At 59.3% G+C, this 27752-nt stretch overlaps 1 protein-coding gene across 3 annotated transcripts; it reads left to right on the plus strand.

Annotated features, from left to right (window-relative positions):
* KAZALD1 (Kazal type serine peptidase inhibitor domain 1) lies at positions 1-27243 on the plus strand. 3 transcript variants are annotated; one of them, XM_074999935.1, is made up of 5 exons: positions 1-49; positions 14626-15204; positions 24353-24513; positions 25617-25764; positions 26242-27243. In XM_074999935.1, the coding sequence occupies exons 2-5, from the start codon at positions 14727-14729 to the stop codon at positions 26331-26333; spliced, it is 879 nt and encodes a 292-aa protein (XP_074856036.1). In that variant the 5' UTR covers positions 1-49; positions 14626-14726; the 3' UTR covers positions 26334-27243. The 3 variants fall into 3 exon arrangements, with proteins under 3 accessions (XP_074856036.1, XP_074856034.1, XP_074856035.1); XM_074999933.1 differs by lacking the exon at positions 1-49 and adding an exon at positions 11783-11982; XM_074999934.1 differs by lacking the exon at positions 1-49 and adding an exon at positions 12298-12437.
* Positions 27244-27752: the final 509 nt, after the last annotated feature.

Consider the following 27752-nt stretch of genomic DNA (forward strand, 5'->3'; position numbering starts at 1 on the left):
AGCAAGCAGCCGCGGGGAGCCCCCGGGCTGCAGCGCAGGAAATGCACAGGTTTGCCATTTTCCTTCCTGCTGCTTCGTTGCTCTGCGCATGAGCCGTTGGCATCGTTATGGACTGTGGGCCTTGTTCATGGGGGCCCGAGAGCCCTGCAGAGGGGCTTGCAACTAAGTCTGACCCATACGCCGAAGCCAAGAGGCCATTCGCTGGGCCTGATGCCGACGACCCTGGGCCCCCAGGACTGTGGGGACCCCGACTTTTTTTTTGTGCCAGGGCTTCAATGAACCTCAGTCTGCCTCTGCAAGCGGTGTAAGGTGGGTGCGGCTACAACAGCTCCCTGCTGCATTCTGCATCCGTGGGGCTCTGGGGCGGAGAGCTTAAGACTCACGGAGACCCAGCAGTGGGCTCTGGCAAACCTTCCCCGGTTCAATCAGATCGGTCCCTCTTAGGGGGACCAGACAGCCAGCGTGAGAAGTCAGAGTACTTATTTCCAGAGGGTGGGGGGCATACTTGCCTATTTAAGACACAGCTCCCAATACTGGGGTGTCTGGTGCCCCAGTCAGTCTGGAGCAGCGCTTCCAACCTTTTCCGTCCCCCGGCACGCCTCAGTGGGACTGAGATTTCCCAAGTAGCCTCTCCCTGGTTTCCTTATTATTACCTGGGTGGTGGCAGCGAATTTTATCCCCAAAATCTAAGGTTTTTAGGATTTTTGTGGAGGAAACTTTTACCAAAACCTGGTAGATAAGGTCTTGGAGGTACTTTTGCTGGCCCCCACTTCTGCATTTGTCTTGCTAGAGTGGGGAAGGAGCCATGACACCTCAGCTGGCCCCCGGTCATCAGTTTCCCCTGTGATGGCTCTGCAAAGAGCCCCAGCAGGGGGACCTGATGAAATTCCACGGCACACTTGGAGAGTTCTCACGGCACACCGACTGTGTCACGGCACACTGGTGGAAAACCGCTGGTCTAATACGCCTTCTTTTCCAGAGCCGCGTTTCAATCCCCTGCATTGTGCTCAAGCCCAAGCTGAGTTGCCAGTGATTTACCAGCAGGGGAGAAGGAGAATTTACTGCCTCGCTGTGAAAGCCCTTAGGAGACAGAGCAAAGAGCCAGGGGGCAGCTCTGATCCAGAGCCAGGGCTGTCCCTAGACATTTTAGTGCCTTACATTGCTCTCCCCTGGGGAGGGGCAGCCCTGTGGGGCGGGGAGGCGGCAGCCGCTCTGCAGAGGCAGGAGCTGCAGGAGCAGGGCAGGGAGACACCAGGGGTCTGGCCTGCTACTGCTCCTGTTCCCTGACTTCCAGCTGCATGGCTCAGAGCAGGGAGTCTGGGGCTTCAGGCATCGGGCTCCCAGTCAAGACAGTGGTGGATTCTCTCGGCCCTGGCCTACTCCTTGGTTGCTCTAAAATCCTGATGAGGATCCTGGAGGGGAGTCTCCCCAGGGTGTTCCCCCTGCTGCTGGGGGTGACACTCGGGGATGGGATGGGAGCAGGGTGGAGGCATTGCCCTGCAGACAGGGCGCAGGTGACACGTTCCCCGCTGTCTGCTCCTGATGCTTTAAAAAAGCCCTTACTATTTCCAAGAGAGACGCTGGAGTTGAGCCGCAGCCCCAAAGAGACACGGTGGCGGCACACCCTGTCATTAGAGACAGCTGGAAGGGCCCAGGGCTTAACCACCCCGACAGGCAGCTTTTCCTAACGGCCAACCTAAACCTCCCTTGCTGCAGTTTAAGCCTGTTGCTCCTTGTCCTGTCCTCAGCAGTTGAGGAGAACAATCTTTCTCCCTCCTCCTTGCAATAACCTTTTGCAAGCAGTTATGTCCCATCTCAGTCTCCTCTTTTCCAAACTAAACAAACCCAGTTCTTTCAGTCTTCCCTCTCCTGTTTCTTGCTCTTTTCTGGACCTTCTCCAGTTTCTCCACAACTTCCCTGCCGGGCGGTGCCCAGAATGGGACTCAGTCCTCCAGTGAAGGCCTCCTCGGGGCAGAGTGGAGAGGAGGAATGACTCGCCGTGTCTTGCTCACGACACTCCTGCGAATGCATCCAGAATGATGTTTGTTTTTGCGACGTCGTCTCACAGCCGACTCGTACTCAGCTTGTGGTCTGCTGCGACCCTTAGTCGTTGTAAGGGATGGATCTTGGGCCTGCCTTTACGACACACTACGTATTTGAAAGAGGCGCAAGGAGATCAAACCGGAAGCTTTCTCCAGACTTGGGGTGTGATGGGGTGGATTGTGCTCCATAGAAACCCAGTACGTTTTCCAAAGCTCCATGAGCCTGGGATTGATACAGCTTTTCAGCCCCAGCAGCTTTACTGAGCACACCCTCTTTGTCTGGCCATCTCCAGGGAGCACCTGTCTGTGCTTGCGCTGGGTCTCCGGCCAAAAGGAGATGGATTCGTGAACGTAAGAACGGCCCTACTGGGTCAGACCAAAGGTCCATCCAGTCCAGTCTCCTGTCTGCCAACAGTGGCCAACACCGGGTGCCCCAGAGAGAACTGAACAGGTGACGATCTCTCTCCTGCCATCTACCTCCAGCCTCGGACGAACAGAGTCTAGGGACACCATTCCTTAACCATCCTGGCTAATAGCCTTTGATGAACCTAACCTCCATGGATTTATATAGCTCTTTTTAAACTCAGTTATAGTCCTGGCCTTCACAGCCTCCTCTGGCAAGGAGTTCCACAGGTTGACTGTGTGCTCTGTGAAGGAGAACTTGCTTTTATTGGTTTTAAACCCGCTGCCCATTAATTTCGTTTGGTGTCCTCTAGTTCTGATATTACGGGAACAAGTAAATAATTTTTCCTCGTTCACCTTCTCCACACAGCTCATCATTTTGTAGACCTCTATCCTATCCCCCCGGTCTCCTCTTTTCTGAGCTCAGAAGTCCTCATCTCTTTAATCTGTCTTCTAGGGCACCCGTCTGGTTTTTGCTCTTCCCTGGGGAAGGAACATGGGAGGACGGGATCGGTCCAGGATTTGTGAAGGTCTTGTGGTCTAGCTGGCCGGGCTCAGCTGTGGTGGAGCAGACCCTCGGGGTGAAGCCCCACCCCCCCCGGCTGGAGTCTGGCATCTAGGCAATGACGACTCTGGCTCACAGCTGGACAGGCTGCGTTCTAAGTCGTGTCCTCCTTCAGGTGGGATGTTACGGCTCCGTCCCTCTTGTCCTGTCTCTGGTGTCCTGTTGGGGTGGAAACTAAAGCTCCCTGGGGACATCCTGAGCACAGCAGCAGGAAAGGGCTGGCCGATGTTCCTCCCTCACTGAGGCGGCCACTGACATTCAAGGCAGCGTATTGGCTTCCACAGTCCCTGAGCACCAGCACCTGACTTGGTCCTGAGGGACCTAATCCTCTGCCCACCGAAACCGACAGTGAACTGCTACCAGCTTCAAACGTGCTGGGCCAGGACCAGTGTTCCCTGTAAGCTGAGCACTTGGGCAGCTGCCCAGGAGAAAGTCCAGTGCCACCCACCTGAGTAGCAAAGCGCCCAGAGCCAATGGCGTGTGTTCGTCCTGGTGGTGTGCATCCAGACATGCCTTGGTGCACAGAACAAAATTTATTCCACACCTGGATGGAAAAAGTTACAGGGCACATCGATTTCCACATGTGGTGCCAGCAGGAGGCAAACCCATGAATTTAGTTGAGTCAAACCTTGCCCAGGGCTCCTCTCCAGGGAACAGCAAGTGTTGACTGCTAGGCTGCGCCAGCCCAGGGATTTAGGAACCGTGGCTTAGCGCCAAGGTGTTCAGCCAGTGTGCCATGGCAAACTGCTGTGCCCTGAGAACTGTCCAAGCGAGCGCTGAAATGTCATCAGTTTCCCCTTCGGTGGCTCTTTGCAGAGCCACTCTGTGTGTGTGTGTGTGTGTGGAGTGGGGGGGGTGCTAATGAACCCACGCCAGATGGGGATCAAACAGCAAGGCTGCCTGAGTCCCAACTGGTGTGCGGTTCCTGAGTTTCCCCACTGTGGAGGCAGCTGAGAAGCTGCTTCACCGCCCAAAGGAGCGGGCACTCTGTGAGTGCTGGGGTAGGCTGAGCCGTCCCACCAAGGCCCCTCCCCAGCCTAACAGGAGAGGCTGCAGGACCCAGACTCAGTTGAACACTTGCGACCAATCAAAAAGCACTAGGGCCGGGCGGTGCGGGTCCCAGGCTTAAAACGCGGGAACCGGACGGGGACACGGAGCAGAGAACCCGGCAGCGCGCCCTCTGCCCCTCGAAGCTGGCTAAGGAGCCAGCGGACGCCGCCCAGGAGAGCTCTGCCCGGCTGCGTGAGATAAGGGAGGAACAGAAGTAGACCCCACAGCCGCAGAGCGCCCCCTCGTCCACCCTCTGCCTGCTGGCGTGCTAGATCGCGGCTCTGGCGAGGGCTAGGGGAGGTGGCCGAGGAGGTCTCCGACTTGTGTGCGGAGAGGAGCAGGTGGGGGAGAAGGGCAGCCACAACCTCAAGAAGGGGCTCTGGAGGGACCGGAGCAGGGGCTGAAGCCTGGTGCATTCTAGGTAGACGTGCGCCAGGTTTTCTCTCATGCTGCAACAAGAGCAGGCGGCGGGGACGGGGGTGAACCCTGCCAAGGACACGCCCGGGCTCACTGCTCCTTGCAGAAGCTGCCAGATGAGGTCCCCGGTGAGCCTTGGGAGCCAGGTGGAATACAGCCTGGCCCACTGGGGCTCCTCATCCTCCCTAGGTGGCAAAGAGTCCCTCCAATCAGTGTCAGGGTGGGACCGAAGGGGGAGGAAATGGAGAGTGCGGAGCACGAGCGTGTCCAGCCGTTCTCTGGGCACAGTTCTAAAACGGATCGGCTGCGATTGGCACAGCTGGCAGGGAGTACGGGGGGCAGGAGGCTGGGGGGCTCGCGGAATTGGGGCCTTGAAACCAGCACCGGAGGAGCTGCAGTGAGCAGAGGCTGGGGCAAGCGAGGGGCGCGGCAAGGCCGCCCGTACGTCCTGGAGTACGGGCAAGGGGTTGCAAATGGTGGCGAGCCCCATGTGGCGTGTGAGCACCCGAGGATCCACCCAGCACCCCCAGCGTAGTCCAGGAGGTCTCCGACATGAGTGGTTGCTGCCAGGCCCAACCCTTAATGCACCCCTGCGCCGGCGGGGAGCCCGCCCCCAGGCTCTGATGTGGTAAGGGGCGAGGGAAGGAGCCTGTTGGAGCCGGGATGTGGTTTACATGCAGTGTCCTGGCTCCAGCAGGCTGGCCGGGAGGGGAGCTGCTTTCAGCAGTTCCTCGTGCACTCATCTCCCTCGCGTGGGCTCGAGCGGATTTTGCAAACGTGTCTGTACGTGCTAGGACGTGTCTCCTGTGGTGGAGCTGAAACGTTCACGCATCGGAGCAGCCGGGACGTTTCTGAGCAATCGAGTCGGCTGGAGAAAGGGGGCACGCTGTGGAATTGTTTGTGTCACTGAAGCGTGCCGGGTGACTGAAAAGGCTGGGAACGACGGCTACCTCGGGCCTTAACCCGCCGTCGTCCTCGCTGCGATCCTTCTGCCCATCAACGGAGGAGGCAGTCTGAGTGCAGGAGCTGGAGCAGATCCGGGAGAGAGAGGCTTAGCCGGCTGGCAGAGCTAGGATCAGAGCCAGGGAGGGGGACAGCTGAAGCAAGGACCACTGCATGTGCCGTACAGTAACCAGGCTACATTAACCAACGTCCCCCGGCAGCTGGGTGCATTAGAGAGGGAGGGGATGGGATGCTACAAGCCTGATGCTCTCCTAGGCCTTCCTGCCAGACCCTCGTAATGGAGCTGTGGGAGCCGTGAAGGACGCACAGCTTGCTGCATTGGCTGTGGTGGAGAGATCCCACTGCCTTGCTCAGCCAGTGGAAGGACAGAAGCATGGACTGTTACAAGAGACACACAGGCCCTGGAGTAATGCGATAAGTGATGCACTGTGGGATGAAGGTGGACGGCCTCTGGTGGGGAAAGAACAGGTTAGGAGCGATCTAAAAAAGCTAAACGTACATAAACCGATGGGCCCGGACCTAATTCATGCGAGGGTTCTGGGGGAGTTGGCGCATGTCGTTGACGAACCCTGGACTCTTATCTTTGAAAAGTCGTGGAGATCGGGAGAGATCCCGGGTGAATGGCAAAAGGCAAATGTAGGGCCTGTCTTTAAAAAAGGGAACCAGGATGATCCAGGGAACTATCAGCCAGTCAGACTTACCTCAATCCCTGGGAAAATCATGGAGGGGCTCCTCAAGGAAGTCATTTTGAGGCACTTGGAGGAGGGGAAAATGATCAGGAATAGTCAGCCTGGATTCCCGAAGAGCAAGTCACGCCTGACCAATCTCATTGGTTTCTACGATGAGATAACTGGCTCTGTGGATAGGGGAAAATCAATGGATGTGATTTACCTGGACTTTAGCAAAGCTTTTGATATGGTCACCCACAATATTCCTGGCTGGGCTGATCTGATGGGTTTGGTCCTGCTGGGGGCTGGACTCGATGGCTTTTTTAGGTCTCTTCCAGCTCTATTGTTCTATGATTCTATGATTCTCAAAGCACGAGCCCAGGAGAGGCTATGGATGGTGGCACTGTGGACGAGCTCTACCATGGCACCAGGAAGCGGACAGGCATGTGTCACACGAGTGTCACATACAGCGGAAAGGGACCTCGGGGTTCTGGTGGATGAGAGGCTGGATATGAGTAAACAGTGCGCGCTTGTAGCCAAGGCGGCTAATGACATACTAGGGTGCATTAGGAGGAGCATTTCGAGCAGATCTAGAGACATTGCTGTTCTCCTCTATTCAGCTCTGGTGAGGCCACATCTGGGATATTGTGTCCAGTTTTGGGCCCCCCAGTATAAAAAGGATGTGGATGTGCTGGAGCAGGTTCAGTGAAGGGCAACAGAAATGATTAAGGGGCTGGAGCACAAGACCTATGAGGAGGGGCTGAGGGATTTGGGCTTGTTTAGTTTACAGAAGAGAAGAGTGAGGGGTCATTTAATTGCAGCCTTCAACTTCCTGAAGGGGGCTCTAGCGAGGAGGGTGAGAAACTGTTCTCAGTGGTGTCAGATGACAGAACAAGGAGCAATGGTCTAAAGTTGAAGAGGGAGAGGTGTAGGTTGGATATTAGGAAAAAGAACTTCCCCAGGCGGGTGCTGAAGCACTGACATGCGTTGCCTAGAGAGGTGGTGGATTCTCCATCCCTTGAGGTTTGTAAGTCCTGGCTTGACAGGTCCTGGCTGGGATGACTTAGTGGGGTTGATCCTGCTTTGGGCAGGGGGCTGGACTAGATGACTTCCTGAGGTCCCGTCCTGCCCTAGGATTCTCTGATCTCACCCAGTTGCATCCTCTGCCCTCTCCGTCTCCGCTCCCCTGCTGGCTTGCCACGGGGGGAACACGCCCTGGCATCACAGACGAGCGCCGCGTAGCTGAAGAGTTTCCAACAAAGCAGGCTTGGGATGGAAAAGTGGGGTCACCTGACCCAGTCCCCTACACCTGTGTCTGTGTTGCTGCCAGCTCCTGGCCAGGCGGCTGCCTGGGTTGCTCTTTCTGTCTGCCACTCGCACCTGCACTGTGTGTTCTCTGCAGAGTGAGCAGTGGGTGACGCTGGCTGAGCAGTGAGCTGACCATGGCTGGTGGGAAGGGGGTACACAGCTGCCTCCTCACCAACCCCCCAGGCAGCAGGAGCACCAACCCAACCCAACCCAACCCATTGGGTTCAAGTCAGAGCGCAGGGTGCTCGATGGGGTTCCCATGATGCACCACTTGCCCTCGCCTGCATGGGGATCCCTGGAGCATCATGGGAAATGTAGTTTGACCCGGTTGCCTGGCCTGTAGAGGGGAATGGGACCAGGCTGACTCTGGGGTGGGAGATGACAGATCTTTCACAGCACACAGCAACGCTACGCAGTGGTGTGGGAGTGGAGAAAGAGCCGGGGTCCTGTGTTGCCAAGGCAGACGGGTGCGTGAAAGGGGCCAAGCTCCAGCCTCCAGAGGAACATGCGCAGGGGATTATAGGACAGAGGAATGAAGTTGCCAGGGCCCTGTGTAACTCTGTGGCACCCAAAGCCTGTGCTTGCTCTGCAGGGGCGTCACCAAAACTGTTCTGGGTTTCAAGGGAACCCCCCAACCCAAAGCAACACTCAGCTCTGTGAGCTCTGCCGGCTGTCGCTTGCAGCCATCCGTCAGGATCCAAGTGCCAGAAGCAGCTGGCTTTGGTCTGTGCAACAAACAGCTCAGCACCAGGGTCTGCGGCAGCCTGTCTCCGCTGTAGCTGGGGGCTAGTTACGTTCCAAACTCAGCACTGACAGAAACGCGCTGGTGGCCGTGAGTGCTTTAAGCAGCTGGGCAGCGCTTGACTCTCTCGTGGGCAGCTGCCCGCACGCTCAGCTTACAGGGAATGCTGGTCATGACCCCAGCCGTCCAACCCCCTTCTCCAGGTGCCAGCCCCTCAGCAAATACCCCAGGCTCAGAGGGAGGCCTGCTGCTTATTGTTCCCTCCACCTGCTGCTTGCAGCACCTTAGGGGAGTGTTACCTGGGCAGGGGGACGGTGTTTTGTCTCCCATCCAAGGCCTGTACAGATCCCTCCCAGGAGCAAAGGGGATTGGGAATGCTGCCTCCCCGGTTCGCGTGCTGGGATGCCACTCCTGCGTGTGGTGTTGCAATCCTCTGGGATGCAGCCACCGACTGTCCCACGAGAACCAGCCGCAGGCCCTGGCCAGGCCCTGCAGGGAAGAGGGAAATGCAGCCAGCTCCTCTGTGGGAAAAGCAGCCCCTGAATAGAAGGACTCCTGGAAGGGGCTGGTTGCGTGAGCGAAATGAACAACTCCCTGGGGTGTTATGGGGAAGGCGGGATCCACCCTGTGCCCCACTCCTGCCTGTCGGGGGCTCCCAGCCGGGCCCATCTGGAAATGGAAATCCACAGGCAGCCCAGGGCGTCTCCCCAGCCCAGTAATTACAGCTCTGGGTTTGAATGCCGGCTCTGGCTTCTGCACGCAGAGCATGGCTCCAGGGTGTCGGGAGGGGCTATTTCTGTACCCCCTCCTTCGCTCCTGTCCAGCTGTTCTGGGCCTCACATCTGGCTCCCTTATAGGCGCTACAAAGCCGCCTCCTGGGTCTCTGCTGCTGGAATATGGAGTCCGCCAGGCCCTGCCAGGAGCCCAGGTGATTCAGGCCTCTAGTTCTGGCAGGTGTTCAGACTCTGATCTCCACTGGGGTGTTCCCGTCAGCCTGGCTGGCCTTTAGCTTGGGGCATATATCACCCTGCCCTCTCCCCATTCCAATAGCTTGGGAACGGTCTAGTGGGACACAGGGGTGCATGGGGAATGGAGACATCCGAAGGGGGGGTGATGTCTCTGAGGACTGGCAGGAGCGGCGTGTGCCGGGCGGAAGGCCCCCAGCTGGGCAGGACATCTGGGCGCCGGGGCTCGTGGAGAGCTTTCCGCCTTCGCGCATTTAACCATGAGGCCCAGAAAATCAGCAGCCAAGTTAACACCCGGGGGACCAGTAGCTCTGACGCCATTTCCTGCAGGGGCTTCCATGGACCAGCTCTGGTTGGACGAACACCCGGGGGAGGGGCCGTCTCCCGACTCTCCCCTGCTCTTCCGTTCGCTGCCAGACTTTCCCCGCACAGCAGCTGTGGGAACAGCTCCAGCCCTGCAAGCACTCCCAGCACAAGCTGCTCCTAGGATGGCAGAGGGGCATTCCCATCTGTGGACACAACACCCGATGGCTGTGCTTGGCCCCATTTTACAGGTGGAAAATGGAGGCACAGATGGGGAGTGAGCACTAAAACCCAGAACTCATGACATCCAGTTCCGCCTCCACACCCGCTAGACCAGGGGGCAGCAACCTTTCCAAGGCAGAGTGCCAAAATTTGACCTTTTGACCTCTATGTTCAGTCCGAGGGCCGGTTGATACTTTTAAAACTCACTGACAGTCCTACTTACAGCAGCTTCATTCATAAATAAATGAAGAGGCCGAGCTTTACCCTCCGGGGGTGGTTGGCAGCATTAGCTGGTCTTCTGTTCATCCGCAGGCAGGATGGCTTCGAACAAGCTGCCGGCTGCATAGGGGAGGAGGAGCAGGGCTGAGCTCCCGCTTCCCACGCCGATGAACATTGGCTCACATGCCACTCTTGGCACCTGTGCCGGGGGTTGCTGACCCCTGCACTAGACCACACCGCAGCCTCCAGGTAGTGAAGTCGGGGGCATCTCTGCTCCAAAGCACAGTGGGCTGGGACAGAGGCGGGTGGATTGCTCACTCCCCCTGGAACCGAAGGGAGGGTTGTGTTGAACACCAAGAGGCTGGGCTGCGGTTAGCACAGCTTGCAGGGGCCCGAGCCCATCACAACGAGAGCTTGCAGGGCAAGAGGTCGGAATGCAAAGCAGGCGGAAAAAACACCTTTGTGGCTGGTGGCTTTCGTGGGAATTTTGGCGAGAAAAGCTGGGATTGGCAGGCACAAAGCCCGTACATTTTCCAGTCTGTAAGAAACCACGTCTGAATGCTCAGCCTGGCTGAAGAAGCTCCTGGGACCGGGGGAATGTGTGGCTGGATTTGCAGAATCAGACCGAAGCAATAAAAGAAACCGCGTGACTCCATGGCTCCAGAAGCCCCTTTCGCAGCAGCTGAAATTATTGTGAGAGGCAAAGCCTCAAACGCTGCTCCCTTGGTACTGCCGGGGGTGGCAGCAGACCTGTTATCTGTACCCCCACAGCATCCACAGTGCCAGGTGGATGCCACTGGGAGCAGTCAAAGAAGTGGAGAAGATGGACAATTAGTGTCAAAGCGCAGAATGGCACATCCCTTGATCCCAAATCACCTGACAAAGGAGAGAGGGATCGTCAGCCCCATTTTACAGATGGGTAGACTGAGGCATGGAGCCCTGCCAGCACGTGCCCAAGGTCACGCTGCAGAGCTGTCACAGAGCTGGGACAAAGACACTGGGAGAAGCAGTAGCTCAGGCCCAGCCCCTGTCACTGCCTTGGCCCCCACCTATAAACTGCCCCGGCCTCCTCGGCATGGGAAAGTTCTGCTGGTGTCACATGGACGGGGATTTTAACCCGTTTCAGTCCAACGGACCCTGTGAGATGGGCTGCCTGGGTTTGATTTGAGAGCAGCGTTTTCCACTGAACCGGAGTCGACTCCTGGCTAACCTAAAGGGAAGGAAGCTGAGCCGAAACCGACAGAAGAGCGTCCACACTTAGGCATAAGCAGCCTATCTACACCCGTTTCAAATCCCACCTGCAGAGTGGCCTTCGCATACTTGGGATACCCTCTGTGCCACTGGGAAATCGAGGCACAGGGGTTCTGTTTCCACTGCACGGCAAGTCTGGGCTCTGGCTCAGGTTTGAGCCCAGACCCCCTTTCTTGCTGCACACAAACCAATCTGACACAGCTCAGCCAGCACTCAGGGCCTGGTTCTAGGACGCTACTGAGGGGCAGCACAGGTTAGACCAAGGGATCCCTCTAATTTTTTCCACCCGTATGTGGAACAAATTTTATTGTGTGCACCGAGGCCCGTGGGAATATGCACCACCTAAAGAAACAACACCTGGCTGTGGGCGCTGGGCTAATCAGCTGGGCAGCACCCGACTCTCCTGAGCAGCTGCCCAAGCGCTCTGCTTAGAGGGAACAGAGACCAGAGCCCAAATCCTGCTGTGACTCGGGTCCCAGCCTGCAGCAGAATCCCAGCCTGGAGCAGACGGTCTGCGTGGCACAGGCCTTGGCACGGTTCTGGCCAGGGGGCCATAGCCACAGCTTGTCCAGGGCACACCGGGCTGGAGCCCCCATCCTCTCTGGCCTTTGCGCTGTGCCTTGGAGCTGGGTTACCCCACGCCCCCCCCAGCCCCTCCTTTGGGGCTCCCTGCCCGGACCTGCAGGCCGGAGCGCAGGGCGAGGGGTGTCCGGTTACAGCTGCGCCGGGCCGGGCCAGGCTGGGCTGGCGGGGCTCCAGGCCCGCTGCGGAGCGCTCGGCCGGGAGTCACGTTTCACTCTGCCCCGGCAGCCCGCAGGAGACGCCGCTCCGCCGGCCGGGCCCCCAGCGCATCCCCGCCGCTCCGGTAAGGCCTCGGGCTGCTGCGTGCCACCAGCGGGGCCGCTCTCGCCCACAGGCGGCCGGCCAGAGCCGCAACGCAGCCTGGCCTCGGCGCTCCCCGCCCGGCGCTGCGCTCTGGGCTCCGGGGCGCTGCGCTCTGGGCTCTGCCTCGCCATCTCGCCGGGCCGGAGCCTCTCCCGTCTGCAGGGCGGCTCGGCCCAGGGCTGAGCCCCAAGCGCTCGGATCAGGCGGCTGGAGCGGGCGGGAAGGCGGCGCTGCGCGGCTAGGGGCGCCGCCGGGGGAAGGGTTTGGCGATCCAGCGTGCTGGGGATGGGGGCGGGGTTGAGATACCCCCAGGCCCCTCCCCGGCTCAGGCCGGCCACAGGCGGCTTTGCAGTGCCCGTGGGAACCGTGACTGGCTTTGTGGCGTCCCGGGGTCTAAGTGGCTGTTGTGAAGCAGGAGCTGGGCTGGGGCTAGAGGTGAGTTCTGTGCCTGGCGCCTGGAGGGGAGTGCGGGTGAGTGGTGAGAGCAGACACCCGGGGCTCCTGGGTTCTGCACCCCCAGGTCTGGGAAGGAAGTGCGGGCTAGTGGTCAGAGCAGACACCCAGGACTCCTGGGTTCTGCACCCCCAGGTCTGGGAAGGAAGTGCGGGCTAGTGGTCAGAGCAGGGGCCTGGGAGCCAGGACTCCTGGTCTCTGCTCCTTGCTGCTGTGTGGCCTGGTGTACCACCACTTTAATGGACTTTGTCGCTGCCCCTGTCTCAGGTGGGGCTGAGAGGTGGCACAGGCTCCGAGAGCCTGATGGAGGAGGTGCCAGCGGAAGGGGAACTGGTCACTCGCTGGCGAGCAGGAGTAGGCACGTAGGTGCTGGAGTTGCATGAGAGACGGGCACTGTGTTCCCTCCCCTGGAGGTGTTGGACCAGGGCGAATGCCGGGTGGGAAGGGTGCCACACGCTGTGTCTGCAGTATCCCACAGGGCAGAAAAGCCCAGCGTTGGCACCAGTGGCCATAGGTGTTCTCTTGGCCCTCTGCTTTGCCAGCAGGGCGAGGGGCTTCCTAGCCTGGGCACAGCACTGTGGGTGGCTGCGGCGCTGCTGCTTTCTGCTGGCCCCTCGGAAAGGCGAGCCGGGGGACCCTAAGAGAACAAAAGGCTGGCAACAGCCCGGCTTTCCTTCCCAAATCTGGTTTGCCCAGAAATAACTGTGCACCGTCCCCTGCAGAACCAGCTGGCTCCTCTGGGTGTGTTCAGCTGGGGCCAGAGGAAATGCCAGTCCAGTCTTGCAAGAGCAGCTGCTTCTGGTGGTGGACAGCTCGGCTTGGCTCACCCGAGTGTCTCCCCCTTTGGGGCTCTCAGCCAAGGGAGCAGACCTGGGTTTGAGATCCCCCTGGGGGGGCGGGTGTAACGCACAAAGAGGGTGACGGGGAGAGCTCTGCTCTGTGCTCACGCCTGTTCGGCGGGGCTTGGCCTCCCCTGGTAGCTAAACCCAGCTATGGACCTGCTTTCTCAGCAGTGCTGAGAACCCAATACTCCGACTAAGTCCCTGGAATCAGGCAGGTGGCTCTGGGGAAGCCCTCTCTGCATGGTGCAAACCCCACTCCCACCTCCAAGCATGTCAGGCATCCGTCACTGGGGTGTCTGGGCACCGGCTGTGTCTCTGTGATCCTGGGGAGAAGGAATTGCTTCTCTGATTTCCTATGCTGGCAACCGTGTCCACCCAATGGCCTGGGTCCTTTCCCCCAAGGAGCGCACTGCCGTTCCCTGGTGGGCTCAAGGTGGCTTCAAGCAGCACACACCTGCAGGAGGGAGGTGTAGTACCAGGCATGGCATTATCTTCATATCACACCCGGGCAATCTGAGGCTCAGCAGTGGCCAGTCACTTGCACTAACCACTAGGACACACTCCCTCCCAGTGCTGCCAACCTCCCTGAGATCAGGAGGCACCTGATACAATTCCTGCCCAGGGCAGGGTGGGGAGCGGTGGAAGGAAGACAAAAGGAGGCTGATCTGACAGCTGCTGGCTGGAGTGAGAATGGTTTGGACTGGGCTGGAGATGCACATTTCTAACAGGCTGCTGGCTTAACCACCGGAACGAGGATGTGGCAGAATCTCTGAAGCCTGGAGGCTTTAATTTGAGGTCTTTGGCTTTCTGAAGGACAAGTTTAGCTCAGCCAGCGGTTTCTGGGCTGGGTACAGGAACCCGCGGTTGAAATTGGCCTTTGCTACATGGGATGTCCGCCCAAGGGATCGTAACGGTCTGTCTGCCCTTAACCAAAATAGAGCTCTGACTGAAACCTGCAGGTGTCCTGCCTGGCTAATACTGCCTGGCCAAGCCCTTTCCGATCCCTTGAGTGCCCATCACCCCTTGGAAGGGAGTCAGGCACTCGGTGGTTTCCTGAGAACCCCCGGAAACGTTCTCCTAGTGCAAGAGGTGGGAATGGGGCACGTTTCTGATTGCGTCTCTCTTCCAAAGCACCACACTTCCATCTGTCCTCCCCAGGGGCCTTCCCTCCTTCCCTCCTCCTGGAGGCGGCCCAGGGGACATCTTCAGATGCTGATTGGCCCCAGATCTTGGACTGGTCAGAGATCTGCTCTGCGCTTTGCTCCATCCCTGGCAGAGGCATCTCTCTGTGCTCTAGCAACCCAGTAACCCAGTTCTCTTTCTTGCAGACGTGTGTGGCTTCTCAGCGTTGAAGAGGGAGAGGCTGCCAGACATACAGTGTCTAAGTGATGGTGGCGACCGGGCTCAGAGACCCAGAGAGCCGGTGAGAATGTCCCACGTCCTTGTTCTCTTGCTGTGTTTGAACTGGGCCCTGCTACGGCCCTACGGGGCTCTGCCCACTGCCCCGGACTACCTGCAGCGTGGCTGGCAGAGGCTGCTGGAGGAAGGGGAGAGCTGCTCAGACTGCAGCCCGGAGGAATGCCCCTTGCCCCGGGGGTGCCTGGCAGGGCTGGTGCGGGACCCTTGTGACTGTTGCTGGGAGTGTGCCAACCTGGAGGGGCAGATCTGTGACCTGGACAACACCAACCACTTCTACGGGAAGTGCGGGGACCACCTGGAGTGCAAGCTGGAGACGGGGGACCTCCGGCAGGGTGAGGTGCCTGAGCCCCAGTGCACCTGCCTCTCCAGCCAGGCCCTGTGTGGCTCCGATGGGAGGACCTACCCCCAGGTCTGCAAGTTCCAGGAGATGTTTCATGCCCACCCCGAGGCAAACCTCACCGTGGCCCATGAGGGACCCTGCGAATCAGGTAGCATCTGGGGTCGCTTCTTTCTTTCCGTCTCCCCCTGCATGACCGCCAAAGCCCCAGCAGGACGTGCCAGGCAGCAGACAATGCACCCCAACCACAGTGGGAATTGTAGGTCTTCTTGCACCAATGGGAGCCCTAGGTCGCTTTCAGGTGGGAAACTGAGGCACGGGGCGATGATGTGATACATTCAGGCTCACACTGGAAGCCTGTACAGCGCACTGATGTAACCACTAGGCTGTCTGGCTCCTCACAAAGAGCAATCAATGGAAATCGGCGGGGGGATCTTGGCCAGGTTCTGCAGAATTTCTGGGCAGGCCTCAGGGTGTGTGTGTGTGTGTGTGTGTGTGTGTGTGTGTGTGTGAATGTAGCACACTCAAAACACATGTGAAAGTTCCAGAGAAACATTGGTGAACTCTTGGTTTCATTATGGGCTCATTTTAAATCAAGTTGACTTATTTCCCCTCTGTTGCCAGTGCAAACAAAAATAGCTGCCCCACCCCCTCTGTCTTCTCGAGAGCCTCCGTTCGCTCCCAGCAGGGGGATTTGGGCTGCTTTAATTTGCTTTTGTGACTTGTTTAAATTTACGTTTTAAAAAACCTTCTCTAGTTTGTAGGGTAATTTCTGGGAGGGAACTAAGACTGGCTGGCCGTGAGAAATGTACAGCATTCCATGCTAATGTCTGAGGTTAGCTCTGGCATTTTTTAATATTTCCAATATTTTGTCATTAAAAACCACATTTCTATCCTTTTTCATGGAGAAGAAAACCTTAGTCGAACTGTTCCCTGCCTGAGCCTGCAGACAGACACTGAAACAATCTGCTGAGGAAGAGAGGGCTCAACACTCATTCCATGTAGTGGGGTGTTCACTCTGAAACCTAGTGACAGCAGCTAACGCCCCCAGCTATTCGTAATGCTTCACAGTTTATTCCCTTCACAGTAACTTCCCTCTAACATGCTTTATCTTGTGCGATCTAATTCCCTGGCAAGGCTGCTTCGCAGAAATGTTGTGAACAAAGCAAACAGCTGACTCTGCTTCCCAGGGCTGGTAGCTGTGTCAGTCCTCAGTGTGAAGTAGTGGTGGGTGCTAGTGAGTGACAGGCTGAGCAGCTCACATGGCCTGGGGATGACCCCCTGCCGGTTGTAACCGAAGCTGGCAGGTAAAACCTCTGTCCCCGAACAAAGAGCAGGGAGGAGCCCAGCTGGGTCTGAATTAGAGGCAAATAGTTAGTGGGGAGAGTCTGGAGGCTACAGAGGAGCAAAGGCACGTGGGGCCCGAGCCAGAGGCTCCAGGCCTGGGGTTCCCTCTGGGAGGTCTCCAACATGGGTCAGACAGACCACTTCTGGTTGCTGTGCTGACAAGTCTGTACCGCACTGCCCCTCTGTTGCCTTATAAAACTTCTCTTCCACCTGCTGAGTGAGAGTCACTCCTGGCTGAGAGTGGGGTGCAGAGCTTGGGGACCCCGAATCCAATTACAGCTGGTGTGAGCGGTGGGATCTACTGCACCATGGGGAGGGATCATCCAGTGGTAAGTGACTGGGATGCAGGTGGAAGAAGGACGGCTGGCGTGGTTCAGATGTGCTGAAGGACAGTGAGGTGCAGTCCCCAGAGGCAGAGGGGCCTACGGCCTAGCCCCCGGGAGGAGTGACCCACAAGGAGGCTGGCACACTGAGGGGGCCTCCCCGAACCACGGCAATGGCGTATTATCGGTGACTTAAATCAGACATTGTCCCATTATGCAGGGAGGGAGGCTCCCTAGCAGCAAATCCACCAGAGCCCAGCTGGAAGAGAACGATCGCTCTTTGGAGTTGGGGCCAGACCCCACAGGGAGCCACCAGACAGGCCCTGGGGAGACGCCAGACCCCCGCACAGCTGAGGCTCAGGAAGGGGCTGGCAGCGGCTGGATAACCCCCAGGGCTGCTGGGATCCATACGGCCAGTCGCATCTCCTCCCCACTCAGCACCTCCTCCAGGGAGCTGAAGTGTCTGGAATTTGATCTGAGACGAAGGGGGTTGCAGGACTTGGAACAGGAATGCCAAGAACTGGAGAGAATCCGTCTGGAGAGAGAGTGAGAGAGAGCGGCAGCATGAGCGGGCCTGAGAAGCTGAGAGGCCCCAGCTGCGGTGAGCGGAAAGGACTGGCAGTCACTTTGAGAGGATCATGCAGTCTCAGGGTAAGGACGTGGGGGACCTGGATGGGTTTCTCGCCTCCTTCGAGCAAGCCTGTGAGGTGCCCCAGGTCTCCCCAGCTCACTGCAGAAGGCTGCAGAGGTGCTCAACCAGGTGGAGGGGCTGCAGCCGGGGAGCTACGAACAGGTCAGACAGGCCCTGCTGCGTAAGGTCAGGCTGACCCCCGGCGCGTACAGGGAGAAGTCCCAGGAGGCGCAGAAGGGTGTGGAGGAGACCTGTGCAGATGTGGCCTCCTGGCTGACGCAGTACTACTGCAAGTGCGTGTTTGGGACGCAGACCCAGACCTCAGAGGACTGGGTCAAGCGGATGGTCCTGGAATGGTTCTATGGAGTGTGCCTGCCTGACCTGAGGTTGTGGCTCGAGGACTGGAAGCCAGAGGACTCACACGGCACGGGAAGCTGGCTGATGAGTTCATGGACAGCTGGGCCCTGTGTGGCAGAGAATCCTGGAGAGAAAGGGAATCCCGGCGAGACCGGTTCCTGGCTGTGCAGCGGAGGGAATCACCCACGGGGCGAGCCCAGGAAACGGGCCAGCCAGGGCCTGGGCAGAGCAGCCAGCCCAAGGGACACAATGAGACCTGGGCTGTTAGTGCTGGGGGCGGAAGGGGCATAGACAGGCCCAGGACCCCAAGTTCCCAAAGTGGCCCAGCTGGCAGGGACCTCGGGGGGTCAGCGGGATGGGGTCCCAGTGGCCAGAGGACCTGGCTGCCCAGGCAGGAGGGGCTGGAAATATGTCCTCAGCTTGAGGGAAACTGGATCCCCAGGCCAGCACCCCCGGGTGACCTGACAGCCAGAGGTGGGCATCTCCGTGTGCCAGGTGGGGGCGGGGCGGTCCCCGCGGAGCGAGAGCCTTGTGTCCCTGGAGGTGGGGACAGGAAGGTGATGGGCTTCGGGGACATGGGGTGGGAGGTGACGCTGGCCCGGCCCGAGCGAGTGACCCAGACCTCATGGTGCCCAGCCCCGGTGACCCTGAGGGGCACAGAGAGCCCCCGACCCCGTTGAAGGCACTGTAGCCCAGGTGCATCTGAAATGGGGGCTGAGGAGGGCCCCAAGGAAGTGGGGGTGCTCCAGCCCTTGCCTATGGAGGTGCTGATGGTGGGTGACCTAGAGGAGAGGCCAGAAGGACCCCCCAGGGCTCTGGTCACTACCCATAGCCAGAGCTAGCGAGGAGTTTATGGCCCTGCCCCACGGGAGGGCTCCCGGCAGGGGGCGCAGGGTCCTGATCCGACAGGCACAGGGCTCAGCAGGGCTGAGAATCCAGACCCAGGAAGTGGTGGGGAACAGGTCCCTGTCCCGTCCCAGCTGCTGAATTCCAGGCCGAGGTGCAGGCAGATCTCTCCTTGCAGGTGCTGAGGGACCGGGCTGGCCGTGGTGCGGCTCAGCCCCGGGAGGAGCCCGTCAGGAGAGATTTCAGTGGGAGAGGGGATGCCTGTACCACGAACAGCTCCCCCAGGGGCAGTAGGATCATGGGGATCCAGTGGCAGCTGGTGGTGCCCCAAAAGTATTGCCTCACGCTGCTGGACCTGGCCCATGACGCCCCATTCTCGGGGCACCCAGGCATCCGGCGCACCCGGCTGAGGCTGCTTCAGGCCTTTTATTGGCCAGGGATATTTGCGGCCGTGCAGTGGTACTGCTGGGCCTACGGCTCCTGCCAGAGGGTGGGGAAAGCCTGAGCCTGAGGGAAAGCTGGTGTGAGGAGCCTGCCCATTGTAGGGGAGCCTTCCCAGAAGGCAGCAATAGAGACAGTGAGGCCCACCGGCAAGGCAACCTGTGTGGGGAAGAAATACATCCTGGTGGTGGTGGATGTTGCTACCCCAAGGCCGGGGCTCTGCAGAGCCGGTGGCAGATGCTCTGCTGGCCATTTTTGGCAGGGTGGGGTTCCCCAAGGACGGCCTCAGCCAACAGGGGGCTGACTTCATGTCCGCCCTGCGCCAGTGCTGGCGGGAGAAGCCTGATCTGCTCTCCTGGGCCTCGGAGCGTCGCTCCCGGCCCGACGGGCTGGTGGGACGGTTCCTTGAGACACTGAAGCAGATGCTGGAGGCTTATGTATCTGCACCCACAGGACTGGGAGGAGCACTTGTCCCACCTGCTGTTTGCACCCAGGGAGGTGCCCCAAGGGTCCACCAGGTTCCCCCCGACTGAGCCACGGTGCAGAAGGGGGAGGGGACCCCTGGGCTTGCTGAGAGAGTTATGGGAGGGGGAGGCTGCCCGGGTGGAGAATCGAGGGTATAGGAAGTCCTGGCGTTCTGGGAAAGGCTCACTGAGCTCATGGGCCCGGCCAGGGAGCCCCTGGGCAGAGCCCAAGGGAAGAGGAGGGGCTGGTACAACCGCAGAGGGTGGGGCCACAACGGCCCCTCAAAGTCGGCCAGCAGCCGGACAAGGTGGAGCGTCTCCAGCAGGACACCGCCCCGGCAGGCCCGGCAAAGGGGAGCACCGATGTCACAGCTGATGCTTTACCCGGCGGGTGGGGTGGGGACTTCCCCAGGTCACTGGGTGAGTGACCCAGCTCAGTTTGCTCTGGAAGGGGGGAGAAGTGATGGAGCGCTGGGCAGGCAGGAAGGTGGGTGGGCCAGGCTGAGCAGCTCGCGCTGGCTGGAGATGCTATAACCGAAGCTGGCAGGTAACACCTCTGTCCCGGACAAAGAGTGGGGAGGAGCCGAGCGGGGTTTGAATCGGAGGTGGCAGTTAGAGAGGGGCTGTCCGGAGGCTGGAGAGGAACAAAGTCTGCCTGGGCTTTGCCGTAGGGCTCCAGGCCTGGGGGTCCCTCTGGGGGATCTCTTCTCCCCCCCACCATGGCTCAGACAGACCACTTCTGGTTGCTGTGCTGACAAGTCTGCACCTCTGCCGCCGAATAAACTACTTTCCCTGGGGGGAGCCACTCCCAGTACAGGAATCTCCTCTCCTTCTTCCACCTGCGGAGAGTCACTCCTGGCCGCGGATGGGGCACAGAGCCTGGGGACTCCTGAACCGCACCTTTTGGTAGAGAGTTCCAAGAGAACAAAAGCACCAGGCTTAGAGCCCCTGACACAGGCTGCCGGAGACTGGGCTGCTGAGAAAAGAGGCCTTAAGAGCCTCCGTTTCCCCTTTGCTGAGCTTGGGGCAGGGGTTGGAGTGGGGAGGCGGCTTTAAGCTGCCTTTGTGCTTACTGCATTCTAGAGCCTGCTCGGTCCCGGGAGTAATTTAGAGGAGCCTCAGGGCTGCTCTGATTTGCAGCTACTTCCCAGGGTCTGAGGGAGCAGAGAAAAGCCACAATCCAGTGTGCTCTGGTGGTTTCCCCAGACTTGCCCCAAGTGCCAGCCCCATGCTGGCTGGGGGGACCCTTGCATAGGGGCTGGGATGGACAGCTGGCCCTGGGAGGTTTCTGGGCTGGGCAACCTGCTGGCGTTAGCACATGGTTTCCCAATCTGGGGTCATGAAGAAATTCTGGGGGGGAGGGGGGGCGAGGTGACCTAGCACCTCCCCATCATTCCCCCACCCGAAGAAAGAGCTGGCCTTTGCTTCCGGCTCTCAGCCCCTGCCACTTTACGTGGGTAACCCGGTGCAGACGCTATAAAAAGCTGGCAGCTGGCAAAGACCCACTTACAAAGGTGAGTGAGTGTGGGTTGGAGGAGGATAGGGTAAGAGCAGGAGGCTGGAGGTGCCTGGCTTTGTGGGACGGGAGGGGCTCGGCGGGGGCAGCTCACGGGGCTTGCAGGGCTCAAGTGGCCGGCCAGCTTGCAGGATTCATGGGGTTTGGGTGGCTGGCCCTGGCATCCCAGGGCTCAGGCTGGTGGGAAGGCGGCTGGCTCCGGTAGCGTGGGGCTCGGGCAGCTGGGCTGGCAGGCAGGTGGCTGGCCCAGGCAGCATGGGGCTTGAGCAGGCGGCTCAGGTGGCTGGCCCGCAGCTGGGGCGGGTGGCTGGCCCCGGCGGCGTGGGGCTCAGGCAGGTGACTCTAGCAGCGCAGGTCTCAGGCAGGCTGGGCAGCTGGCCAGCTGGGGCTGCACCAGACACCCGCAAGGGACCCAGGAAAACTATGAGTGCTTATTTTTAATTTCCAATAACATTTGTATATCAAGTTTTTGTGTTTATTGTGAATTACGAATTGAATTTTTTGTTAAAAGGGGGTTGATGATGATAAAGAAGAGGTGGGGTGCGTGTGAAGGTTTCTCAAAACTCAGAAGCAGGGGCATGATGCTGAAAAGTTTGGGAACCCTGCATTATTGGGATCTTGTGGAGGATGGGGGGGACCAGCTGGTATTTAACCAGTGTGTTTTCCAAACCTTGCAGCTTGGGAAGAGTGTTGCTCTTTAGTGGAGAGAGAAGTGACTGAGAAGTCTCAGGTGGCCAGAGCTGCTGCTGGGACGTTATTCTGCCTCTTAAATGGGCCAGACAATTTTAAAAGCAAACAGCGCGAAGCGCCCCCAGGCGTCTCTTCCCTGTTTCCTGGCAGGCATAGCCGGCGGTTTGCTGGTCTCATTTCCCTGGAGAATTCACACTAGAAACCCAGGCCAGGCTGGTGCCGGGTGTGCCGCTCTCCCTTACTCAGCCTGAGAGAGGTTTGAAACCCTCCGACTTTTGCATCCCACACTTTGGAGGGGGCCAGGACCCAGCACTGAATTCTGTAGCAGTGTGTCCTGCAGGGTCTGAATTTCCAGCTTCAGTCTAACTAGTCCTGGAAATCAAGGAAACCAAGCGTGGAAAACCACCACAGCACCATCTCCTGCATGGAGGGGAAGCCCGAAACAGTTGCTGTCTCCACGCAGGGCACAGCAGCACAGGAAACAGAGGCCTGGCGGTCTCAGAGACGCCCACCACAATCTTATACAGGCTGCTGGGGGGCTGCGAGCTTCTCCCTGTGACCTCCCAGCAAAGGAGCCTGATGCCCAGTGGAGCTTCTGGTTAAGGTGGTAACAGTGCGAGAACCCTTCTTTTGCCCACGAAAGCTTATGCTCCAAAAAATCCGTTAGTCTATAAGGTGCCACAGGACTTCTCGTTATTTTTGGAGATATTTCAGAGCAGGTTAGATAAACGTCTATCGGGGATGGTCTAGAAGGTACTTGGTCCTGCTGTGAGGGCAGGGGGCTGGACCTGTTGACCTCGAGAGGTCCCTTCCCATTCTGGTGTTCTATGATTCTATCTTTGAACACAGAAGCAAAGACGTGTCAGGGTTCTTGAGAAGTCATCTAATGACTGCAGGGAGGTGGGACCACGTCACGTTAGAACATCCCTGATTTCTTGCCTGTGGCCGGGTGGGAGTGGGGCCTGGCCAGCAGGGGCCGGAGGAGACCTGAGGTCATTTTCAGCTTTTTCCACTGGTTTACTAGGTGCCCTCTCAGTGCCTCGGTTTCCCTGGCTGGTGGAAGGGGATAATTAATACCAACCGTCTTTGTGACACATTTTTCGATCTAGGGATTAGTCTAAGTTCTGGTGCTCAACAGGGAAATCCAGAGGAGTACACCCCTGCCAACTCTCATGCTGTTGGGTAACTTCCCTAGAGCCCCAGCTCTGGGAGTCAGAGGATTTGGGGAGGATCCCAGCTTTCATTTTTTTAAAGCAAGTTTCTAGCCCTGGTTGCAGACAGAAGCCTGAAAACACAAAGCTTAGTGGCTCAAATGCAGAAGATGAATGAAAAGTTCCCAGCCTTGGTTTGAGCATAAAGCTGCTCTCCTTATTTGCGGGGACCTCACTTAGGGTTTGTTAACCTTTGGGGTTGTCAGTGCAGCAGGAAGCCGACCAGCAGGTGGTGTTGGGTGCAGAACTGGGAGGCAGACGGGCAAAACACGGCCGGTGAAGACAAAGGGCCGTCGCTGGACACTTGCATGGCGGAAAGGCGTGTAATAAGGTAGCGCCATTGTGACTAATTGAGTCTGCCTGGCCTCACCCTGGCCATGCCTTTGAGCGTGTGTCACCTTCCCAGCTGGATGCTGAAAGACTCGTTCCAGGGCTGAGGCTGGGCAGACACACCTCCTTAATGAGACAAAGGCACTCACTGAGCTGCCCTCCTAAAGCTAAAGCACGGATGCACCTCAAGTCCTTGTCTGCTCACGTTCCTGCCCTGCCAGCTGGCCGGGATCTCCAGCACACCACAGGCTGCCAATGTTCTCTTTAATTCCCACCTGCTGCCAATGTTCTCTCTGATGTTTTCCGTTCATGTGCGGATTAAATTTTGTTATGTGCACCAAGTCATGTGATGATGTGCACCACCAACAGACACACCCCCTGGCTCTGCTAGTCAGCAGCTGTCCCAGTAACCACCCACAGGCAGACTTGACCCAGCTCAGTGCATGAGCCCCTATAGCCTAACATAAGAGGCAGCTGGCTCCCTGCGGAGGCTGTAGCCTTTCTCTGCGTGAGTGGTCGAGGTGCCACGCCATGAGCTGGTGACCCGCACCCAGTAGGCGTGTGGGTTACACTCAGTGGACAGGGAATACGGCCCATCTCCCCACACAGAACAGCTGTGACTTGCCTAAGACCCACCTTGCCTGTCGTGGTAACACAGTAGTGAGTAAACATTGATGCCAAGTGTGGGGGCCGGGGGGGCGCGGCAGAGCGGGGTGTCTGGCCTCTGCTGAGCGGCGTCACCCGGTGGGTGCATTGGCGTGGGATGGGACTGAGGCCATCTCTGGAAAAGGGGTGCCCACAAACGCTCTCCAAAGCTCCGAGCCCTGCCAGGGCAATGCAGGGTGCCCGGGCATGTCCTGGGGGGCAGTGGAGAAGGGGCAGAGCACTGAGGGGAGGAAAGAGGGGGACAGGCCGATCCAGGTTCTCCTGCGTCCTGGTCTGGCTGCTGTGTGAGCGGGGTGTGGCCATTTGCCCAGAGGAGTCTCTGTCAGCCTGCGGTCAGACCCGTCTGCCCTGCATGCATCTCCCACCTGCATCAGGCAGCGCCAGACCCCCCAAGGCTCAGCCGGGCCGGCGAGGGGCCAGCCAGTAGCCGAAACCAATGGGTCCCTCATCTCCCCTCTCCCTCTCCTCCTTCCGCAGAGCCCCAGATCTTGTCCCCCCCCTACGACGTGTGGAACATCACCGGGCAGGACGTGATCTTTGGCTGTGAGGTCTTCGCCTACCCCATGGCGTCCATTGAGTGGAGGAAGGAAGGCGTGGAGACCCTACTGCCTGGGGATGACCCCCACATCTCCGTGCAGGTGAGCCGCCAGATCCGAGCTCTGGGCAGTAGCTCAAGGGATGGTCTATTTTCTGCCTCTCTCCCTGGCGTCTTGTCTCTGTCCCTAGCTCGGCAGAGATTCAGTCTGCCCTTCCCTTGCTCCCTGCTGGGTCCCATGCCTCAGCTCAGGGGGGGCCTGCCCCGAGCTAGCCACCTGTGGCTGAACCCAGCCCAGCTCTGAATTTCCACTCTGCTGAAGGCAGGGAACCTGCTTCGTGCGGGAACTCAGTGCCACACAGCAGAATTCACCCGGAAGCCAACAGAGAGAGAGAAATGTGTGTGTCAGCCAATAATAAGCTGTATGTCACCTCTGAGATGCAGCCACTTCTGGGGTGGGGCACAGGCCAACATCAGGAACAGGAGGAGAGCGATTGGTTAGGGTGGGCTGCGGAGGCGGAAGTAGGAGAGGAAGCGCAGGGGAGCTGAGACACGTGAGGAGTTCCCGGCTCTCCGATAGCGGTTAGCCCCTGGGAGGTATGAGGCTGGCTCCTCATCGCCGGAGCCTCTTTGCTACGAGGCCCTGGAGCCCATCGGGCTCACCCGGGGATGGACCAGACGCACCGAGAGGAACTGCGAGGCTGTAACCTTACACCTCCTACAGGCTGAGCCCGTACGCCCAACTGGTGCCCTGTAGCTGCGCTGCCCGGGTGCGATGCCCACGTCTGGCTGGGGTAGGACGGCAGGGGCGTTGGGTCTGGAAACTGGTTAGAGTCAGTCGTTTGCCCGGCTCCTCCAGCAGCCCCTGCCTAGCAGCTGCTGCCTGCGAGAGCCACCCCAGGGCTCCCCTTGTGTGAGAACCACCCTCCTTCCCAGGCCTCTGGAGGGAGCCCGCTGGAGCCTGTGTCCAGGGCTGCAATGCTGGGGCGGCTAGATCACAGCAGGTGGCATTTTGCCATGTGCGCTGAGACCCATGGGCTAAAATTCATTGGGGTCCCCTTCCTGGCTGCACCACAGTTACACCCCCAGAGTTACACCCACGCAGTTACACCGTGGCCCACGAGAGCCCAGGTTCGCCGTCTCAGGGGTGGCCTGGCAGAGTCGCCCAGCTGGATGCTGCTGCCCCCTGACAGCGTCTGCCTCCAGTTCAGGGGCGGCCCCCAGAAATACGAAGTGACCGGCTGGCTGCAGATCCAGGGCGTGCGGGTGACGGACGAGGGCACCTATCGCTGCTTCGCCAGGAACAGGGTCGGGGAGGTGGCTGCGCGCGCCAGCCTGACGGTCCTGACGCCAGGTGAGTCAGCCAGCCCCGGCCAGCCCCACCACTGCAGGGAGCCGGGTGGGACCTCGGCCTTCTGTGCTGGGGATTCCCTCGCGCTTGCTGCTAGGGGAGCTGCGGCTGGGGTGGGGGGGCCTGCGGGTGAACTGTCTGTGCACTCGGCGCCCTAGCACCTGAGACAGAGTGGGAACTCCATGCACTGCAGCAGTAGTAGGCTGCTCTCCACGAGCAGCTCACCTTCTTCTGGGCCCTTCTGGGCTGGACAGGCGGCTCTGCATTGTGCGTGGCTGTGGGCATTCACATCCCTACCCAGGCTCCTCTGGCAGCAGCGGGATTAGCCCGGGGACGGATTTGGCCCTTGGGATTCCGGGTGCTGAAGCCGCTGAATGGTCGGTTTCCCATCCTCGGGGTAGGGAGAGACGGAGGGCCCAGGCCCCAGGCCCTGGTGGTGCGGTAGATCCATTCCCCTCAGCTTCCGCGTTGTCGCTGCAGATCAGCTGAACATGCCGGGGTTCTCCCTGCCCAAGCTGCGCCCGGGGCCCGAGGACGATGCGGCGAGCGAGGAGTCGGACTACTATTACTAACAGCTGCAGCGGGAAGGTGGGGCCGAGCTCGGGAACCAGGCTGAAGATGCTCACTGGCCTTTGCCTTCTCCATCAGCCCAGGCCATGGACTCCTGGCCCCCTTCCTCGTGGGAGGAGCTGGGGAGGTCCCTGAGCAGCCCCTGCATGGGAACACCTTCTAGGAACAGGTTTTCTTTTTAGGGGGAGGGGGTTCATCTTTTGACACATCCCTTTGCTGGGTGAAGGGGGCAGCAGGGGGGCTTATTTGCCTGCTAATGGCGCCCAGAAGAGATGAATACAGAGCAGCTCAGCAGAAGAGCTGCCTTGGCTCAGGAGGCCCAGCAAACAGGAGTTCCCCTAAGCTCCTTTCTGGCTCAGCTGGTACCATCCGACCGGGGGATCCTGCTCAGTTGTTCAGGACGCCCCCCAACCACACACCCAGGACAACCCTGGCCCTTAAACAGGGATGCCACGACCTGTCCCTGCTGATATCCAGCTACCAGCGGGTGACCCAACCAGGCCTGAGGGACGTAGCTGCAGGTGCTCTTGGACATCTGGGGTGCAGCTGGTCCCTTGCCTTGGTGAGCTTCACAGGTGGAAGCTGCCCCATGCCGGCATTAATGGCCCTTCCAGGAGCTCAGGGACTCGCTTCCCAGGTTAGGGTGCTGTGGCGGGAAGGACCAACCGTGACAGCTGGTCCCTGCTGCCGGGCAGGCGTGGGGCTAGAGCCCAGCCGCGCGGTGGTGACGCTGCGATTGTCACTCGTGTGAGGATAACCACGCCCCGTTCCACGCAGCCTGCATGTCGCCAGCCCCATAGCCCCGGCTGCAGGACTGCGAGAGCCTGTCCTGGGGCCGCCCGGCCATGCTAGGGCCTGCAGCTGGGACGGGTTTGGTTGGGCCCTGCGCCTCCAGCGTATTAAACCTTTTCTCTTCTCTGGCGTGTGCACCGACTGGCTTCTCTTCCACCCGGGCTGGGGCGGCGGTGGGGCCGGGGCAGGGAGGGCCAGGACTGCCCCTAGCCTCAGTGGCTAGTGGCTTCTGTGTAGATTGGCTGGTGGCCCTGTCCGTTATGGAATTGGGCCCGCCTTCTGATCACCGTATGGTTTCCCAAACTAAGGGACGCATGAAGAAATTCTGGGGGGGGGGGGGGCGAGGGGACCCAGCCCCCCCGCCGGTCATTCCCCACCCCAGGAAAGAACCGGCCTTTGCTTCCGGCTCTCAGCCCCGGACATTTCACATGGGTGACCCGGCGCAGCCGCTATAAAAAGCAGGCAGCCAGCGAAGGCCCACGTGGGGCTGGCTGCCTCCTGCAAAGGGGAGTGAGTGGGTTGGGAAAGGAGGCGGAGGATGGGGTTAGATGAAGGGCTGGGGAGCCTGGCTCAGGGAAGGAGGATGGAGCAAAGTGGGAGGCTGGTGGTACCTGGCTTTGGGGTAGGGG

Source organism: Carettochelys insculpta, chromosome 7, assembly GCF_033958435.1.
Source record: "Carettochelys insculpta isolate YL-2023 chromosome 7, ASM3395843v1, whole genome shotgun sequence".
Taxonomy (NCBI): domain Eukaryota; kingdom Metazoa; phylum Chordata; order Testudines; family Carettochelyidae; genus Carettochelys; species Carettochelys insculpta.